General features: G+C 34.5%; 3 protein-coding genes across 5 annotated transcripts in view; 1 reads left to right on the plus strand and 2 right to left on the minus strand.

The window, feature by feature from the left end:
• LOC113494203 (focal adhesion kinase 1) overlaps positions 1-8,635 on the minus strand; it is a 159,480-nt gene extending 150,845 nt beyond the window's left edge. The window contains exons 1-2 of one of the 2 annotated variants that reach the window (XM_026872421.1): positions 8,483-8,635; positions 4,788-4,819 (exon numbers count right to left, since the gene is read on the minus strand). The gene's annotated coding sequence lies outside the window, so the exon portion shown is untranslated. The remainder of the gene's footprint in view (positions 1-4,787; positions 4,820-8,482) is intronic. The other variant, XM_026872424.1, reaches the window with a different exon arrangement.
• A 393-nt stretch (positions 8,636-9,028) lies between these two features.
• LOC113494208 (probable peroxisomal membrane protein PEX13) lies at positions 9,029-17,372 on the plus strand. Its single transcript, XM_026872430.1, has 5 exons — positions 9,029-9,714; positions 10,474-10,610; positions 11,564-11,700; positions 13,186-13,351; positions 14,788-17,372. Exons 1-5 carry the CDS (start codon positions 9,302-9,304, stop codon positions 15,075-15,077), a joined length of 1,143 nt encoding a protein of 380 aa, XP_026728231.1. The 5' UTR covers positions 9,029-9,301; the 3' UTR covers positions 15,078-17,372.
• Positions 17,373-17,600: 228 nt separating this feature from the next.
• Positions 17,601-20,780, minus strand: LOC113494209 (40S ribosomal protein S7). 2 transcript variants are annotated; one of them, XM_026872432.1, is made up of 5 exons: positions 20,720-20,780; positions 20,182-20,343; positions 19,199-19,383; positions 18,451-18,598; positions 17,601-17,716 (listed from the first exon to the last, which is right to left on the minus strand). In XM_026872432.1, the coding sequence occupies exons 2-5, from the start codon at positions 20,341-20,343 to the stop codon at positions 17,639-17,641; spliced, it is 573 nt and encodes a 190-aa protein (XP_026728233.1). In that variant the 5' UTR covers positions 20,720-20,780; the 3' UTR covers positions 17,601-17,638. The 2 variants fall into 2 exon arrangements, with proteins under 2 accessions (XP_026728233.1, XP_026728234.1); XM_026872433.1 differs by lacking the exon at positions 20,720-20,780 and adding an exon at positions 20,595-20,707.
• Positions 20,781-21,029: the final 249 nt, after the last annotated feature.

A 21,029-nucleotide genomic window follows, 5' to 3' on the forward strand; every position in this document is an offset into this window, starting at 1 on the left:
TTAATTGTATCAGAACAGTTTGGGCATATGGGTTCATATAATTAATATACGACAATACGGGGAACAAAATCATCAGGTTTGATTTAGTTATATGCATTATTCACTTCCTTATATCCCAGTTTAGACACAGTATTTATTTATCCTTGGTATATCTCTAATTTTCATAATATAAGAATTTATTTTTCGAAGTTGTAAAAAACTTAGCAAAACTAAATTTTAGACCATGGCCCGTCAACTAGATTTCAGAGAAACGTTTCCACGGAACTGATTTCCACGAAAGCATTAAGTCCGCTTAAGCGATGGCGTTTAAACTGTGTCGCTTGGAATTCGCACAAAGGACTGGAATCGTCACACCGTGCGCCGTGGTGAAAGAAGTGACCTGTTCCGCTCTTGTGGTTCGATGCCGTGGGAATGGTCCCGACAATGGTTAAGCAGACTATGCATTTAGTGAACTGCAGAATTTTAAGCTGCAAGAAATGTATAAAGTGATAAATATAGATGATATTTTAAGATGTAAAAATAACTGGCCTACGAAATACGCTTCTTTGAATGAATGGCAGTTCCATGAAGCTCGATCAAGAATAGACCAAATTGAGCAGATATATGCATCCCAGATGTGATTTAGCCATTGGATTTTTAATCCTACAAAAACTGTGTTTCTGCAAGCTCAAATACCAAAATAAATTACTTTAATCATAGAATTGTATGTTGGTTATTAAAGAATAATTTAAATGAAACATGTCTTTAAATGCACATTACTTTTCTCGGTAAATGCAGAATTGAAATGGCCTGGTATGCGTAAATGACATTTTAACGATGTAATTCTAAAGACTAACTGGTTTCTCATATTGAAAGACGAGATACACTTAGGTTTTTGTATAAATATATTAATTATGTCTACGTAGTCTTATGATTTTGTTCGACGACGCTTCGTCGAGTGAAAACCATCCTTAACACACACCATTAAATTTAACATAGCATTGTGCACTTTAAAACGTGGCTATTAGGCTTAATTTCATTGTACACATAATGCAAGTACTCGGGAGCGTATTGTTCGAGCGATAACGGCCGTCAGCTGTTAGCCATTAGGGTATAATAAGTAGATTAGGCAGACCGTACCCACAGCTTCGATAAAAGTTTGTTTTACAAATATTTGTTGAGTTCCGGATTGATTCGTTTTTGTTGGGTGGCGATAGGGATCCGGGTATTGGGTATTTGTATTGGTACCCTTTGGGGAATGTTACCTAGTGGGAATCGATCAGATGAGATAGCTTTGTAACGCCACATGTACGGATGACTTCAATCTAAGTGAGTGGTATCTGAGGCAGATACCTTACCATCAAAGGCGAGTATCCATCTCTAGCAAACTTGTTAAGCACCTTCCACGAGATTAAGTTAAAAGATATTAAGGATTATACTCGCTCTCTTGTGAACTCAACTGAATACTTCATCGTTTGAAGAATTTGTATAATCAACTGCGGTATCTCATACGTTGAGTTGTGTGCCAAGATTCAGGATTCCCAGTTAGCATAAACAGACTTATGCGGATTTTTGGGCATGTGTAAATAAAATTAAGTTTATTCTTTAGTTTTCTTTAGTAAATATAACAAGTACATAATGTCTAGCTTTAATAACTGCTGGTGATGACACTGACTGATGACTGACATTACACTGACGTTGCGAATTTTAACGCTAGCACTATTTTCACTTGGCTAACTCTTGGTAGTTCGTAAAGTGACTCGGGAGTAGAGCTATGAGTCGCATATTCGAGTCCTGGTGTTTGAACTTTTCCAAAAACGTTAATTTCAAATATAAAACTAATTGTAAACTAAACGTACCGTCCGATAGTCTGTGTTGTTACCATAAATATCTCTAAAGAACTTCACAGAATTACTCCATAAACGTTACAGTTGTACCGCAAATGTAAAACTACCGTCATTCTAATCACACTTATTTCTGTAAAACTTTTCTTCTAGTTTCTGTAGACGTGGCATGTCATGCGGTAGTGCTAACGACAGCATTACGATGGTAAATGGCAAGAAGTTGTAGCAGGTAACAAATCTACCACAACCGCTAAATTTACCGCTGCAAATTATAATGAATAATCTGCACTTACCGTGGAATATAAGGAAAGTAGATAAGTAACGGAATATGCAAAGATTATGCCTTGTACTAATACGTGGATATTAAAAGGTTTCATTCAATTTGCAGAGATGTTTTCGTTAACTCTTGACTTGACGACAACTTTATATTTATTGTCGCCTAGGTTTATCTTCGAAATGGAAGTAAAACATAAATATCTATGTGGAAACATATTTTTCGATCTTTTCAACGTTTTTGATCCTCCAGCAAGACGTCCAATAAGATGCAAAGTTAATAAAGGAAAAACATGCATCATACTTCATATTCTGGTTGATATCACAAAATTTGAAAATCAAGTGACACGCCAGCTTGCATCCAAGCGAAGTTTAAACAGATTTTGAACACTGTCAGGCTGCTTCAATACTCTTCAATAGGACATTTAATAATCTTTGCTGTCGATTTAAAACCGTGTGAATTTTCGCAAGTATTCCATTGTGTGGTTGTAATTAAAATGATTGCTACATTGTCGCTACATGATGAGTCCGTGGGATGAGGTCAGTGGATTGCGATGCTTGTCACGATAATAGCTTGATTTGATATCTTATTTAGGTATAGTTAAGGCAGTAAATTATATCAGAAGAGCTTTTTGATCTGCTTTTTATTTTAACAAGTCTCTTTATTAACCTATTACTATAACTTGTTACGAAAATAGATATATCGTTACCAGGGGTGTTTTGGCAAATGTAAAAAAGCACTTGTCATAAGTTTGTTCAAGTATTTTTAACTCAAATTTGCTTTCAATTTTAGAAATACTTGCAACGGCATCAACATCACAGTATTTGCACATAAAGTGCATGGATTAATACAGGATATGATTTTCATACTTGAATTAATACCTCACCGTTACCCGTCATTAAGTACTTATTCACACAACACGACGCAGAATGCTCAAACAGTTCATCACGAAGATGATGAACTGTTTCTGCCTGTTTGTGCATAAATATGACCTGAAGGACACACATACTTCTCTAAATACTTAGTCCATATAAAGGTTTATATTCACTTCCATAACATCATAATCATGGACATTAAACACGTTGACATTTTATAGTATAAGTTAAACATGTTTAGTGCACGCTACGTAAAATGAATCGACGTGTTTCGCCCACGCTTGCATGAATATGGATTCGTTTCGTCCCTACATTTAGATGATTTTGATATTATTTTATTTTATGCAGTTTACTGTATTTTTGATTAGTTAGTAGCTGAATCTCCCGAGTCTCGAGCAGACATGCTTTCGAAAATACTTTACAATTACAATGGAGAATTCGATTTTCCCTTTCATCAAATTATTACTCCAAAAATGTTAATATTAATTTATTAATTATTACTTCGAATCTCGAAGATTTTTTTCTGACAAACAAAAGACTTAGTACAATCTACCTCTGAACATTATAATATTAGATTTAGACATCGGATGACACATTCATAACGGTGACACGAGCGTATCGAATCCGTGACGAATCGATCAGAGTGCAGAGAACTGCGTGACTTATGTCTCCACATCGGATGCGGCGATCGAAACAATCGATTTAAATCGTAATCGATTATACGAGTGGAATTACCAGACTGTCTATCGCCACCTCTTAAAGCAGTACTTTTAAAGGTTAGACAGTGGAGTCTTTACTTCACAGCTTGACGTTTTAATTTAAGAGTTGGTAGTACGTTCACAAAAAAATATAAATACAAAAATGTGTATTGTCAAAAACGACCTCAGGAGCCTTTTCTTCAGGTAGAATATCATCAAATGACTGCTTCTGCTCTTGGTTGAGCAGAGGGTAGTGTCGGTCTTTTACCTTAGTCTATATCCTAATTGACAAAATATAAATCTTAGCCAAAAAAATACCCATCTGCCATAGAGCTTCTTAAAATCTAAAGAATCTAATACCACTATTCCCCACTTCTGCCCCATTCTGGAAGGTTCTGAAGTCCTCTCAATCTGCGTCTTACCGCACGTGTCCAAGTGGCTGCGTCCTTTATAGGTCACCAGGACGGCGCCTAATTACACGGGGTAGGGAATGTGGGTCTTCGGTTGACCTAGCCTAGACGAAAATACTGCACTACTGCAATTGAAATTTCACGTACTAGAGTACTGTATGTATACTGCACTTGGTATACTGTTTTTTACTGGTTCTAATTTTAAAGAATGGAAAGCTACGTTTATTTAATACTTGATGGGGAAGATGATGATAGGTGTTTAGCTACGTTTAGGAATATATATTTTTATATATATCAACAATTTACTTTGAAGTTTATTTATCTAGAAGATGCGTGAAGAAAACTATAAGTAATGGTTGCAATTTTTAAGTAAATATTTTCGTACCGTCCGAAATGTTCATAATGGTTTACAATGTCACTATCAGACTAGCTTACGGTACAACTACTGTAACTACTATCAAAATCAAAAGTGAAAGTTGTAAATATTAATTCAAGTTCCACGGTACCGGTAAAACAGTTCATACACAGGTCAACAGACTCTAAAAACATAAATGTCTGAAAAAATGAATAAGTCGTAAAATCAGCTATTACAACTATTCAAATAGGACGGAAGAGTTAAAGTATAGTATCAAAAACAATTAAATTCCGCCACACGAAAATCATTAAAAATAATGCTAGTATTAGGTCCACATTAAAGGAGGACTTACCAACTGGACTAGTTGATACAGGAATTTGGCACCTGGAAAAGAAGATATTGTCTTAACATACTTCATTTGTGTTTTGCATGTCTTGGGTTTAGCGAATAATCATGAAAAAGTACATAAACACTCCGTGACATGCTATAGTGACTCGTAATTCCGATTTTGTTAAAACGTTAACTGTTTTATTATGCGACAATTTCATGAAAAACATTAAGTGCCGCAAATAGTTAAAAATTACAGGAGTCATCATATCATCTTTCAGCCATTTATGTCCCTAAAAGTATAACTCTTGTTGAATACTACCACATAAGGGAATCTAGGAATAATCCTTCTCCGTTACTGGCAAAAATAAATTAAGTAAAGAACCACATAAACAAACAAAATAAAGAGATCCTTAACGCAATCCAAATCTTATCCCAACCTACCCACGTCTTAACCTTTAGGAGTGCTTAATTTCAAGTTCAGCTCAAATGAAGTGTGACGTCAGAGCTCCCTGCTATTGTTGAATCTATACAAGCCATTAGTCCTTGTCACATGGCGGTGACACGTTTCTAAAGCTGGTTCTACGGATGTATGGAAGAACCGTACAGACGACTTTTGAGCCTTCGGAACGGATATACACATGAGGTGATAAAAGACCGTTTAGCAAAAACGGGCCACTGGTCCGTATGGGATTTGCTCCCGTTTGAGTCCATACAGCGGACGATTATTTGGGAACTGCTAACATAATCTGTACATAAAGACTATCACCAATTTTCACCCGACTTAAAAAAAGTAGGAGGTTTTCAATTCTCTCTGTATTATTTCGTTTTTCAACAAACAAACATTTCGTTTGTTACCTCGTTACCTTATAAACAGATTATGTTGATCCTTTTTTCAGTTAACAAGAAATAGTTATCATTTCAACCCATGAAATTTAATCAAAGTTGGCTGAGTTGCTTTTGTAGTTAAAATATTATTTATTAATAATATTATAACGGTTATGGGTGAAAATCGTTGCTCGACATCATGTAGTGCGCTCTCAACTATGAGAAATTACAGGAGGCCCCCTGGTCTCCCGTGTACAGTTGGCCCGTTAGTCCTGCCGACAGATGTGAAACCAGCCTAAGGGTTCAAGGGTTCGTGCGAAAACTTGTCAAGATACTCGAAACACATCAAATTCTATGACACGCAGAATCATGTCCTTGAGATGAAAGGAAGACGATAATTTATGGAAGTCATGAATATTGGAAGTGGTTTAAGGAAACGAGTGTTGTACACGAGTTCTTTTGATGCTGTGCAGGTACCTACAAAATATTGAAGAGGTTTCTGGTGCTTCTGCACTCTAAAGTAGCACGCTTAGATGTTTAACGTTTAATCTTTTCGTCTTTAACGCAGGCAATAGCCACTTTGAACAAAATCATTTGTGTGCTCCAAAAATGCTTGTTCTGAATCTGGGTGTCTTGTGCATGTGGCTTAAATATTTGTGAATTCCTGGCAAGAAAAAGATTAAGTTACTCAGAGACGGAATCGTTTCAAAAAATCTATTTTTGATAATAAAAGTTATATATAATCGATTGAAATATAATACAAAACCAATCGCTGCTGCTTCCGAATATACGCAATACCATATTATATCCCATTTGAACGAACATTTCAATTGCACACGAACAAAACTATGAGTATAATCACAGAACTTGACGTAAACAAGTGGGTTGTCCTGCTGGCCCATTTTACTGCAACTGGTTCATTTCGAGCCAGCGAGAAACGGAAATGACGTAGCCCGACACATCCGACCGACACGATTCCTACTCCATTCACGCCAGCCAGAATTTTTTATATACCAGTTTATTGCAGCTGAAAATGAATTTTGGAATTCGAGAATGGTTGTCGTTTGAATTAAGACGTCTCGGTTTATGACATGGCCGCATGGTACAAGCGGGTTCAAATTTTAGCATTTATCGCTCAAATAAAATAGGTATAGATATTCCTAAAAATAATTATCCTCACGTAAGTCTTAATACGTAACAAAATAACGCCGTTATTATTATTTAAGGGAACATTTTTGGGTATTCGCAAACTTCTTTTTGTTTCGTTATTTCACAAAGAAAGCGAGGATGTCTGTTTTCGTTGCCACAGTGCTGCCACCTTTGAAGTGAGCAAGGAAATAGCGGTTTACTTGACTTTTTCGCATCCTTGTCACGAAATCGAAAGCATGCGATTTTGTTCTGTATTGGTATGCATTTTGTTTAATTTTGTAATAACTTGTTTAGTCCATGCATCAGCATTTTTCGAGGACATGAACGATGATTTTTTGAGTAGGGATTTCTTCAAAAATAAGCTATTCAATAGTTAAAAAAAGATTTTGATATTCTACCAATGGTATAAAATCTATCTTAGGGTATTATCTCAATAAGTATTACAAAGTTGGTGATACATGTTTTTTCACTAGGATAATATGAGTACCTCATTTATAAAAAAAAAGAAAAAAGTTGTTTAAGAAGTAAGTTGGGTAAAACCTAGCATGATTATAAAAATACTCACTGATTTGATTATACAATTAATTAAGTAAACTAAACAAAAACAAAATGGCATGTTTCTTAAAACTGTTGGTAAAAGGGAAGGTAATTTATTTTGCATATAATATAACTAGTGGAATGTACAGGAAAGTTGATATAATAACATTATGGATGCACATGGTGTACTTTCAATTTAAACATCTTAATATATTATTATAATCAACAAAACATCTGTAAGTTATTATTGTAATAAGTATTGAGATGTAACTTCGAATAAGAGAACAAAATAATTATGGATACCTAATTTGTGAAGCAGTATTGTGTATTGAAATTTCAAATTTGACATTGTTAATTCAAATTTCAATACCTACTTCTTATACCTACTAAATCTTTTAAACTACAAGTTTTCCTAAGTATCTCAAAGTTGGGCAAAGACTTCCCCCAAAACCTTCTGGTAACTCTAGAGTCTAAAATGAATTTTATTGTTCACTTAATGCTTCATTCACCAGAGTGCCATTTTGTTGCATGGATGAAAGTATTTGTTTTTTATTTATTTAATTATTATTTTTTAATTTATGTATACATACATGTCTTTTTGTAATAGGTGTTTTTGGGTATACATAGTGGAGTTTTCAGATGTTTACCATTTAATAGACCCTAAAAGTAGATATATAAGAGCAACAAAAAAACATACATTATAAAATCACAACAGTACATACAAATAAACATACCATTTAAGACTATTTACTAAAGCGCCATATCTTTTCAATTACACGTAAGTAAATTACTTCTACAAATCGTTTATATTTAATTCTGCTGTCAGCAAGTTTGTAGTTGCTACGCGATTTATGTCGAGTGCTGAGCGTCAGCAATGAGCACTTATTACTCGTGTCATTCCAGCTGCTAGCCCTGAGTAATTGACTCTGATTAGGCGGCAACCCGCTATGTTATGCCTTGCAAACCGGTCGCAAGCAACACCTTTACCACGACATGTAATTACACATAAAACCTCAATATACAAGCTCAGATAAATAATACAGCGTCTTAATACTGTTCTGTACTCATTATTATGTTGTCAAATGCAATAAAAACAATATTGATTCCAGAAAACAATGAAATACGTGCTGTAAACTGATGACACTTGCTTCGACACAGAAACATTGTGATAACTTGATAATTCTTAAGAGTAGAAACGTCACTTACCGTTTAAAATATGTAGTTTGAGACCCACTAACTATTGTTTCACGAATTGAGAACACTTGAAGCTTAATTGAAACAATAACAACAAAAGTTTAATGCACTATCGAAATTATTGACACCCTTAGGAACATAGACAATATTTGCGTTTTTAAAAACTAGGTCATCTATAGCTCAGCGGTCAACCATCAGTTTCACTTTCTATGAAAGCTTCGAACTTATCTTAAAATGTAAGAATTATTTTTTGAAGATAATTTATGTGTAACCTTGTCACGAGAACTATTATTTAATTTGTTTTATTTTTCGTTTCATTCTTATTGTTAATTTTGTGGAACATATTAGTAAAATTATTTTGTTTATGGATTTTAAAAGAATACCATAAAAGTAATATTTGGAGTGTAAATAATTCCTAACTCTGTTGTGTTATTGTAGATTGAAACATTTTAGTTATTAAAGTCTTGTGTTAACTTAAACAATTAAAATGTGAATGTTGTAAAAAAAATGTTATTACTTTTGGCTACACTGTCAAGTTTTGTACGTCAAACTATAAATGTCAAAAAGATAAATACGTCAACGTCAGTCAAATAATGTTCGTGCGATTTAGACGAGACAAATAACTCGTTGCCCTTTGCGCACAGGCGTAATCAACAGATTCGACACTACAGTATAGCGTAATCTACAAATAAAACTATTAGACTGATAACATATTTCCCTAAGAAAGTGTTCAGATGGCGCGCATCGCTTATCAGTGAACCTGCGTACTTTATTCCTCAAACATATCGTGTGGGGTATTTAAGTGTGTAAATAAATTACAATAATTTCGCAATGAGTGATATGAATACACAGTTCGACGGGAGCATGGGACCCTTGATGGGTAACGTGGGCATGGTGCCTGGAGGGTTGGAACCAAATCAGTTTGTGTCGAATATGAACGTGCCTACGACGTCAAATGGTGTTGCTAGTAATATGCCCCCTCCTATTCCGCCCAGACCTGACTTAGGCCTTGGGATGTCTCAAGGGATGAACCCTAGCTACGGTATGGGGTCTTATGGTGGAATGGGGACGTATGGCGGTATGGGTGGGTATGGGGGCATGGGAATGGGGTCGTACGGAATGGGAGGAGGCTATGGCGGCTTCGGAGGATACGGTGGCGGCTACGGCATGGGTGGAATGGGCGGAATGTATGGTGGTTACAACAGATTTGGCATGGCACCTGGCTATGGAGATATTGAAAGCAGGTATGTACCATCAATAGTCTAATATTTTCTATAGATATTGCTTACACAAACAATTGACCATCTTGATAATAAACTGAAATGTTCAGAATTTGCATATAATCAGATGTATTATTGTAATATGCATTGAAAATGTAATTATTTTATTTGTGAATTGTTAATTTAGTTGTAATCATGAAAACCATTGTGATTAGCTCAACGTTCAACCGTGATTTATTTATCAAAAGAATTGGTTTCAAAGCTTTAATTCTTTCTCATTATACAAACAGTAAAATATTTACATTTAAAATTATGTTAATGGACTTTAGTTTCTAAGTTAACTAGTCAACAACAATCTTTTATTGTCTAACTACTCATCTCCCTTTAGAATTTATAACCTTGTCAACTTTATAGACGGATGATTATAATTATAAGTTAAACTTTTACGTCTTTCATATGGCAACGAACAGAATTGATTTATTTAATGTATTTGTATACTTATCTCTGACTATGCATGTTAAATAAAATGAATTTGATTAAAGAATAAATTAAATCTTTGAAATCTAAATTCAAAAAACTTCAGAAATTACCTTATTAGCCATCATTTAAATAAAGACAAAACCGCTATTTATGATATAACTTAAAGCCTTGAATAGCTTAAAAGCAGAATAGAAAAATGATATTGGGAATCCAGAGTCTTAATAACTTAGACTACCCAATGTTTGAAATCTAAAGTAGTTTTCAAAGATTGTAATAATACCTACATGAACAATACTCTTTCAGATTCATTCAAATGGCAGAAGAGGGTTCAAGACCAGCGTTTGACTCCATCCAGAGCCTTGTGAATGCAGTTGGCAGCGTCGCTATGATGTTGGAAAACACATTCTTTGCACTCACCAGTTCCTTCAGAGCTATATTAGGTATGTGAGGACAAGAACTGTTTTAGATTGGTTTGGTTTTTTTTTGATGTGTTAGGAATTGGTAATTAAAGGGAATAGGGAGAGTCCTTAACCCTAAAGAAGTTTTTTCTTAATAAATGAAAAAAAAATTAGGTATCTGATGTTTAAATATAAAAGTCCAGCTTAAAGTAAAGGAATACACATTTTCTCTGTTTGTGGTTCACAGTATGATCAATACTCCATTGACCAGTGGTTTAGATAACTTAGAAAGTCTTCTTATACAATCACTTGATATTAAATGAATATAGATTTTTTTAATCTTTATTCTGTTGTTTGACATTGGTTTTTATTAAGTTTTATTTTTGAGTTTTTAGATAAAAGGGACACACTAAGACCTTGTGTGAGTATCTAAACAAATGCAGTATAGTTTATTATAAACTAGCTTTTCGCCCGCGGCTTCGCCCGCGTCGATGTTCTTTCTCAAGGTCAACTCTATCTCTATACCAAATTTCATTGAAATGAGTTCAGTGGTTTAGACGTGAATTAAAGCGTAACAGACAGACAGACAGACAGAGTTACTTTCGCATTTATAATATTAGTAGGGATTAGTAGGGATGAGAATTTTCCCAGGTTCAATTGTTTAATTTCATAGTTGTCGTTTTTAATTGGGTTTCAAGTAAAAATATTTTGTGACAAAGCAGATATTTTGATTACAAAAAAAACACATGATTTACAAAAAAATGCGCAGATTATCTCAAGGCTGAATAGTCTCATCAAATTTAAATAAACTAATGAGTATTACACTTTCATTCGGCATAATTAATTATTTATTTTAATTCATTAACTTTAGTAAGAAGAAGTATATCACGTAGCAATCATCTAGTACTGTTTCAAGCTAATATTTCTTGAGGAATCCAAAACTCATCCTTATGGACTAAAAAATAGGTATTAATTTCGAATGGTTCTATTCACAGGTGTAGCAGAAAACTTCGGCCGGCTCCGATCGCTGTTCGCCCAGTTCTGGTCCACCTTCGCAGTGATTAGAACGATCAATTGGATGATCAGAAAGCTGTTGGTCATCTTAGGGATCAGAACGGAGACTGAATTTAAGGTTAGTATCTAAAAATATGTTAAATATTCTATAAAACTGTTTACTCGTGCGTATTTGCAGGCATTCCTTTGAATCATGACACAGCGAGTATTTCAAGTCGACCGAAAATATTTTGTTGACAATACAATTAATGAATCTTGCGACCTTAAAACAAGCTTCTTGAAAAATGAAAAATGTTACCTAAGAATAAGTATGGTTTGTAGGAAAAATATATACCAAAAACTGAATAAATCTTATCAATCACTCAAGTAGTTCAAAAGGTTATAATCCAATTACGAATAAACTTATTCATTGATATTCAATTGTTTACGATAGATTGTGTCAGTAACTATTTAGTAATCTGTGATTGTGTGATGAATAAAATCGTAAATTGCAAAAATCAACCTTAAAACCTGCAAATAAAGATGATTACGATGACGCAATTGTTTTACACAGCATATTTTAGAAGATAGGTTCCTATTCTACTTTTCAGCGTAGTCATTCGACTCATATACATATTATGTAGGTATATCTTTCAGTCTTTAACAGTACCTATCTGACAAAGATGTCATTTAAAACAAATGGAAAAAAGATCTATATCTATTATCTTTCCTTATCTTGAATTCGCCGATGTTTTTAAAATCTGATATGAATATTATGTATCTCTACTCCACAAGTTGAGGCCAATGATCCAAGTTTAGGTCGAACATATGTATAAAGCTAGAGTATACATGTATAAAAGATTTTATATTGTTACAAAAATGTATGTTTTGGTCAAATTCTGCAGGAAAGTGTTATTAATTAAAATCAGATTAAAAAAAAATAGTTATCCGATAAGATCAGAAGCGCCAAGAATCCATTATGTTAAATTATATGTAAGCAATTAGCGATAGCGTTTTATTCACTTTATTAGTGTTTTTAAATCAATGTCATTATCAGATGATAAACCACTTACCTAACGGTAGCGAGATAGAAGTAGTAGCCTTTAAAAGTATTATAAGGGGTCACTGCTGCGAATATAGTCCTTAGTTGGTTCAGTGAAGCTCCTCCCAGACCCCAAAGCTTGCGGGGCTTGTATTCGTTTCTAAATTGATAGTCAGACAGTCCAAGCAGCTCATATATGACCATATAAATTAATTTTACTATTTAGGCATGTCTTTCCGATGAAGTCAAATAATAAATGTGCTTAAAAAATCTAAAAGACAGTTGAAACTTGAAAGTGATGATCCTCATAGTGTCCTTTTCATAAAATAATACCTGTTTTTATACTAGCAGTTAGGAATTTAAGCTTGTGTCGCAGGGGTTTCACAAAAATTCAAGTCACACGCACTAAGACATCTAGACTCAGGACAAGCTTACGGTGATCAATCAAACATCTTTCGATCGAACCCGCGACACCTCCCTCACGGTCCAGAATGCATTGATACCACTCGGCTATCAATACAGTCGTTATTTAATTCACAATCACCAAATACATTTACCCCATCACCATATTCCACGTTCCAGGCGTGGGCAGAAGCCGTGGCCGCCACGCAGCAGCCGCAGGCGCCGAACACGACGGGCCCCAAGTCCTCCGGCTGGCCGGTTCTTATGTTCTTCGGTATAGTCGCAGCCGCTCCCTACCTTGTGTTCAAGATGATCAGCGGACTGACTAAGAGCATTAATGAGCACTGTAAGTACTTACCACAATTTTATAAGATACTAACTGATGCCCGCCCGCCCGCTACAAAACGAAAATGATGATGAAAGGGTGATTCATCCTGGCTATAACCAAGTTTAGTCTAAGTCCGTTCAGTGGTTTTTGCGAAAAGAGGAACATACAGATTTTCGGTTTTATAATATTTTGTAGGAAGTGCGAACTTTTACAATTTCATGTTAATTATAGTAATATTATAATAATTGTCATAAAATTTTTGTATTTTAAATGTTCAATGCAAGATCGTCTGAATTGCAAGTGTTTGAGAATGTTAACATCAGTAATATTTCTTTTGTCCCACATCTTTTTGAGGTAATAATCTCAACTATCTGAATAAATACTTTTTGGCGAGTATTTAGTCTCTATCGCTGTTCGTTATCAGCCTTTATCTTAATATACTCGTACAATACTTCCTTAGTAATTTCATATATCAGTAAACTATCTTAATATCGATTGAATGAGTCCATGGGAACAGGGGGCCTGCCACTATCATTTGACCTAAGAAGGTTGTAATTGGAGAAGTGAGACGGCGCACTACACATCGTAGAGCGGCATCTTGCTTCCACGTCTACACCAGTATAAAACGACTCCCGCATTAAAAACTCAGAACAAATATTCGTGGATCACGCAAACGCTTGCCCTACGCTGGGATCGAACCCCACGACACGTCGCATATAGCGTTTTTGGCGTGGTGACATCATTAATAACATCATAATAGCGCCACGCTGTATAATTCTACTGTACGTGTTTATGTCACTGAACTCCCTAAACCGCTGGACCGATTTGAATGGAATTGATGGTATTTAAAAGTGGATAATTCTTATTTACATATCATCCAGGAAGAACGAAGGTCGCCGGACAAGCTTAATATAATTTATTTTTATATCAATATTAAACAGTAAATGTAACCAAACACATGTTAAAACGTCTATTGATGTAAAAGCCAGATTATCAGGACGATAGGTCCCTGTATCTATGGCGTTATCTTTTGTTATTATTCACTAGCTTTTATTGATACCTAATCTATGTATAAATAATGTTCTTTCTTATGTAAGCAACTTTACTAAGTAGCATTTTTATTGATACGTGAAAATCCCAAGGAAATGCGAAAATTATAATTGCAATTCCGCTTCTAAGCTGGATTTGGACATCATGCAGGGAAACGAAATTGGATAATGCACGCAAATCAACGTGAAATCATGTCACGTTAAAAGCCGCATAAGTTTAATCACAATTTTAAAAAATAGGTTACAATATTATCTGTACAATTTACTGTCAATTCTTTTCACCAAAATGGCTGCCTTAGTAATTGGCGGGAATAGTAACTATAATCATTGAACCGATATATTCGATACGGTTAAGGAAACTCCACATAATAACACAAAATACCAACATGCATTTATTTTCTACAGTACACGACCCGACTACATGGCACGAACCACTCCGGGCCATCGCCCAATTCTCCTTCACCGCGACAACTCCTCAGGAGCTCTCCATCATGGAGAAGCAGTCCCTCACCGTCGCCCCGCAGCACCTGCAGCCACAGCTCTGGAACTCTGGCTGGCTAATGGCCACCATCGACGGTAAAACTGCGGGACTAGTACCAGTCAACTACATCAAACTCATCAAGCCAACGAAACATGAAGATAAAGTCGAACAGAAGATCAGCGAGCCGTTGACAGGTGAATTTGAACAACATTAAATGTTGGCTTTAAAAGTTATTTGGATATTTGGTAAGTAACCACTGGTTTCTAGAGCCAACGCATCCTCAACAGATGAGGTGTGGAGCTAGTTATGAACGTAAAACTATACGTTATAAACGTAGTGTGTAGTCATTTAGTTTATACGAAAAAGTGATAAAATAAAAGGTATTTCTTTTTAGGAATAGGAAGAAGTTACTGTAATATCACAAAAAAATATAGAACCATTCAGCTTAATAATATAATTTGAACTATATACAGTAGCAAAAGAAGGTAGCTCAGCCGATGCTGTGCCAGGACGTACACGATCTGTCACAACTGATTTTTGCCATTTCTATTCCCTTCGCAGTAAGACGGGATTTACGCTCATCACTCATATAAATGAAATCCCCTGCGTAATACTTGCTTCCAAATCAGCACTGACTACGTTTGGTGTGAATTTGAACCAAAGGTTGATCAATTTCACCTGTCAATTCTGACTTGCTGTGATTAGTTGACTCAAGAAATAACGACCAATGACAGCGTTTGATATGTTTGACAGGTGAAATATGTGTTCTGATGACATTTACCCCGTTTTCAGAGAATATGTCCCTGAAACCGGGGTAAATGTTGTGAGCCAGAAAAAAATGGCTTTGGAACCATTGAATAAAAAAGAAATACTCTAATCGATGAAAATGTAGAATAGTTGGTATTAGTAATTATTAGTATGAAAATTAAACACTATCGCATTTACCAGTTTATCTGGACTGTATCAAGTCTGATACTCTCGAGCAATAAGAATTTTGAGGTTTTTGGTAATATGTATTATAGGTAGGTATATCCAAGGAGGATAATCTAGGAAACTATAAAATATACTATCTGCTTTTAACACTTAATTAAGTTCGTCATGGGTCAAAATTTACTTGCAATAAAAAAGATATTCTTGCCAAAGTCCTTTTTACCTTAATATAAAAAAGAGTAAAATAGATACAAAATGTGTTCCGATTCTTGAAATGGACTAATCGCGCAGTTAAGTAGACGTTTAATCAGTTAGGTTCGCTTAGTTTCTTCTAGATATTTGACCAATTTCTGCACATGACGTGTGTACATGTTAAGCGCGAAAATTTAATAACAATCAGACAAATAATTTCGTCTATGGGGTTTCCTCAACTTTCATAAAATTGCTTAGTATTATTCCCACTTTTATACACTCACTTTCTTGTTAGGATATGTATTTATGATATACTTACGAACGCCTTACTAATAATATTATAAAGGCTGAGTAGCATTGAATATGTCCTTAATATTGTTCTGTAGAATTTTATAAAAAAAATCAAGTCAACTTTTGTCTGTTAATTTCTCCCGTTTTTTGTTTAATCCGTTCGCTATTAGCAAACCATGTTTTGTTCGAGTTAGCTACCATGGTTTGGTCGAGCTAGTGATATTTGAAAAGGGCTCGAACTGTGATATGTTATCAAGTCAGACAGTCAATAAAACTTCACTCAGATACTCATTTCGCTAAAATTTAACACAACCTTGCTTTTGAAAATAATGTTCGTATTACCAAAGGGACAAAAAATTGAATAATTATGCCTATCCTACCTTCCAATATCTGAGTGATTTTTGTAATAAATTATTATTATTTATGTTTCCCGGCATCTACTCTGCATTTCGTCACAAATTTATTTGGAATTTTCTGTTTTATAACCGCGGTGTTGGTCCAATTATTATTTCAATATTTTTGGTTGTGTATTATATAATTTATTTACTCTACTATTGGTATAAGATGATTGTAGGTATTGTAGTCATAGAATATAAGTTTATTTACTACCTATATCACAACTCTATAGTACTTACTGTACAGTGGATCGCTTATGAGTAGTAACTAATTTGTTGTGATATCAATCTTTTTGCTTATGAGATAGCAATAGTAACTACCTATGTGCGATCAACTGTACCTACACAACGCATGCAATAACATATTAGTCCTCAATAAAATAGTAGGGCTTTACAAAATTTTCAAGAAGTAGAATTACTAGTCAATCGTATCAATTCAATATCGTTTTTATTTTTGTTGATTTTAATCTGCACACAGAATCTTTGTATTTTCCGTTATTGTATTTGAATGTTTTTTTCCTCAAACTCTTATTATATATCTTAAATTGAATTTGTTTGGAGGGTAGTCAATAATTGCATAATAAATATCGATATGTTATTATTAGTAAGCTCTCTTCAAATAATATTGCAATAAATATGTAAATAGTTAGAAATTATTGTAATCGTGGGATGGACTGAATTAGTAAATAAAATTAAGACATTGAGTCCTGATTTTTTTTCTGCTATATCATTCCCCACCCAGAACTTCCATTCCAAAAAAAGTAACTTCAATGCCAAGCTGTATGCATGGCTATATACTAATCTAGAAATACCATCTTGGTCTTTCATTCACGTAAGAAAGATGGCTCCACTTTAAACAAAGCAGAGACGAAATGATTACGAATGCACAAGCCACGTTCAAAATCTGTCATCAAAATAAAAGTCTACAGTATTTTTTTTATATTTATTGTAAAGTCATAGTCCTAATTTACAAGTAGGGTTCGGGGAATTCAAAGGTGACTTCGCGCCCCGTGAGCTTCTTGTATACCGACTGGAAAGTGTCCACCTGAGAACAATGGGGAAGGAAATTAATATAAGGGAAAAAAGGCAAAATTATAAATCCAGATATATTGGGGTGACAGTTTCAGTTCATAAGATTTACTTGAAGACAAGACAAGCCACATGTTAAACAAGTTATTGAATGATAGTTTTATATTTCTGAACAACAAACATTGTTATTTAGGGTTATAAACAAGATTATAATTAAAATGCAAGTTCTTATTAGGATAACAGATCAATATTATGGAATCCCAGTATGATAAAAGAAAATTCTTACAGCAACAGTTATAAAAATTGAACAAATAAGTATGTGGCATAGGATTGACTGTGGAGATTGGTTCTATTAAGGACAGGTAGGGCAGATACAAGAAAAGCGTCATGGCACATAGGAAAATTAATATTCTAGAAGTAGTACTATAAAGCTGAAAAGTATTCATTGCTTGCATACAGCTTTTTTGCTTCAATAAAAAAAAAGTTGAAGTTTCAACTAAGCTCACGAAATTCACAAAAAGTAGTGCTAACATCAGGTGATGATGATTAATGTTTATTAGGAGCAGTGTTGCAGTGATGATATGTTTCAAAGACGGCATGGACTAATAGTTTAGTAAGTACTAATAGTTTAGTAAGTACTAATAGTTTTAGAGTTTAAAAATCCTTTTTATATCTTCATAGCCACAGACATTGCATGCAACATAGTATAATCCAACAGAGGAAATTGAATGAATAGTGAGCAATACATACCTTGTGTTCAATGGTGGTCTGCTGGTTCTTGTCGAGGTGCACCTTGATGAGCTGGGAGCCGTCCAGCTTGATCCTGATGCGCTTGCCCACGATCTCCGCGGGGAAGACGAGGTCCTCCAGGATGGCGTCGTATACTGACGTCAGTGTCCTAGAATGTAGATGAAACAATTTAGAAAAAAAATAAGTCCTGAATAAAAAGGTACATAGTATAAGTTTATCATGAAAAGAGCTGATTATGCCTAATTACTTTTTCCCCATGACTGGTTCAATTTAAAGATAGATATGACTGATATCAATATATTAACAATGAATGCATGGGACACTTGTCATATGTAACCCCAAGTTGGGGTCAGCTTCTAGTCTAACCTAATTCAGCTACATACACATGCCTGTTCACAATTGAAACTTACTCGAAAAACTTAAAACTCGAAAGAAGGATTAAATTGTATGTATGTTGTGAATTAGCCCAAATAAGTGATTTTTTTATTAAATTTCATCCAATACTTGTAATAAACTAAAATAACATCAAATAAATCGGAGACTCACAAAAAAGTGTACGGAAATGTGAAAAATGTGGATGAAATAGGTTGCAAAAGATCTTAAGGTACCCATACATCAAAATAGTTGTGATATTCAGAACTTCATTTGGAATAAACTAATTGACTCTTAATAACATTTAATTCCTTTAATGGCAGTTGTTAAACAGATGTACTACATCAATCAAGCAAAAAAAGAATGTTATATTCACCTAGATCTGGGCCTCTTCTGTTTGTTAGCTACGCGTGTCTTGTGGCTGGGTTTGGGAAGGATCTTGCGGTCTCCAATGAACACGACGTGTTTGCCGCTGAACTTCTTTTCCAACTCACGGACCAGCCTGATCTGAATCTTCTGGAATGCCTTCAGCTTGGGCATGGGCACATAGATGATGATTGACTGAAAACAAGAATGTATTGCTTGAGTCACATGCATATATCAATGCCTGTAATTAACATTATTTCTCACTAAGTTCCCTCTTTTTTTATTATGAATATATAATATGTTATAATAATAAAATAGTCATTCAAAGTATTATGATTTTTAAAGTATTTCAAGGCACTTAATAACACTTCATAATCAAACTATTGTGAGTTGGGGAGAGAGTTACTTTGATTATGTCTTGGCAATATGTTGGGCCTTTACATTCTTTAAACATAATGGTCTTTAATTTACCAGGATTCAGTTACAGAATGATACACTATACTTAACCAACCGTTAAAGCAATAAATAATATTAATGCATTGTCACATTAGAGTAGCTTTTTTCTCTCATTCAAGTACTAAGAGCACTTCATGCATGGTATGAGTTACTAATTTAAAGTAAAAATATAGATGCCAGACGGATGCCAGAAGAAGATAAATCTTTTTAGATTAACTTACTATTAGTATGTCGAGCAAATAACAAAATTTTCAGCATGATTCTGATTGTCTCAGCTGAGTTGACATTTGGGGTAGATAATAAATTAGATGGTAGGTGAGGGACATCTAAAAATCATTATAAAACCAAAGCATATCTGATACGTATCGTTTATATTAGAAATACATAATTATATTGATAGCAAACATAAGAAACATAACCCTATTTCATGACTTGTCATCACTAATTCACATGGGCAATTAGACTGAATGAAAGTATTCAGTGATTTTAACTATTAAATATCTCTTCTATATCAATGTGACTGGGTTTTAAACTTACCTTCTTGTTGTGTAGTTCGATTTCCTTAGCCTTTGTAATGTAGAGCTCCCTAAGTTGCGCCTTCAAGTCTGAGTTGGTCTCCAACTCGACTAGGGCTTGCGAGATCGACGTCTCGAAGACATCGGGCTCAGCAGCGCTGGCTTTGATGATCTTAGTACTCATCTGGAACGTAGAAACACTGGTACAGTACACCACTCTCAACTTATAGGTTAGAAAACTTTACTTTAGTATTTTGACCAAAGTAATATATATTTCACTGAATAACTTGGCCACTATAACACAACCACCATGCATTTAGGCGTTTTCAACTAATATACCAATATTTTAATCAGGATAGCACTTTCATAAACCAAAACAACGTTGGACACGGAAGGATCGGATTTGTCACCATAAAATATCTAAGTAATCGTTACCGTTAACAAACAATTATTGGCCTAAATATATTACTGGATTAATCTAGAAACAGAAACACTAATTATTTAACTAGCAAAAGGCTTAAATACATAAAATTTATCTTAAAATTCGTACGGACAGCTACCTTGAGAACTATACGGGAGAGAAAGAGATAGAAACGCAGTGTTGTCAGCGTACAAACAAAAAACTACCGACTCAATAAAATAATTATCCGTTTGAAAATCCTTAAAATGGTTAAACCTTAGTAAACAATAAGTGAATAGTTCGTAAGCATCATAATTTCCTGAAACTTAATTATGTTTTTATATACTTCATAGATTTCAAAGCTGTAAGAATTAATCTCTCCCATTTTGTACTACGTAACAGCTTAGTCTTTAGAGTGTTCTCCTTTTCGTGTGGTTGATTGTAATATATCCAGTGTTGATTAGAGTTTA

Source organism: Trichoplusia ni, chromosome 5, assembly GCF_003590095.1.
Source record: "Trichoplusia ni isolate ovarian cell line Hi5 chromosome 5, tn1, whole genome shotgun sequence".
Taxonomy (NCBI): Eukaryota; Metazoa; Arthropoda; class Insecta; order Lepidoptera; family Noctuidae; genus Trichoplusia; species Trichoplusia ni.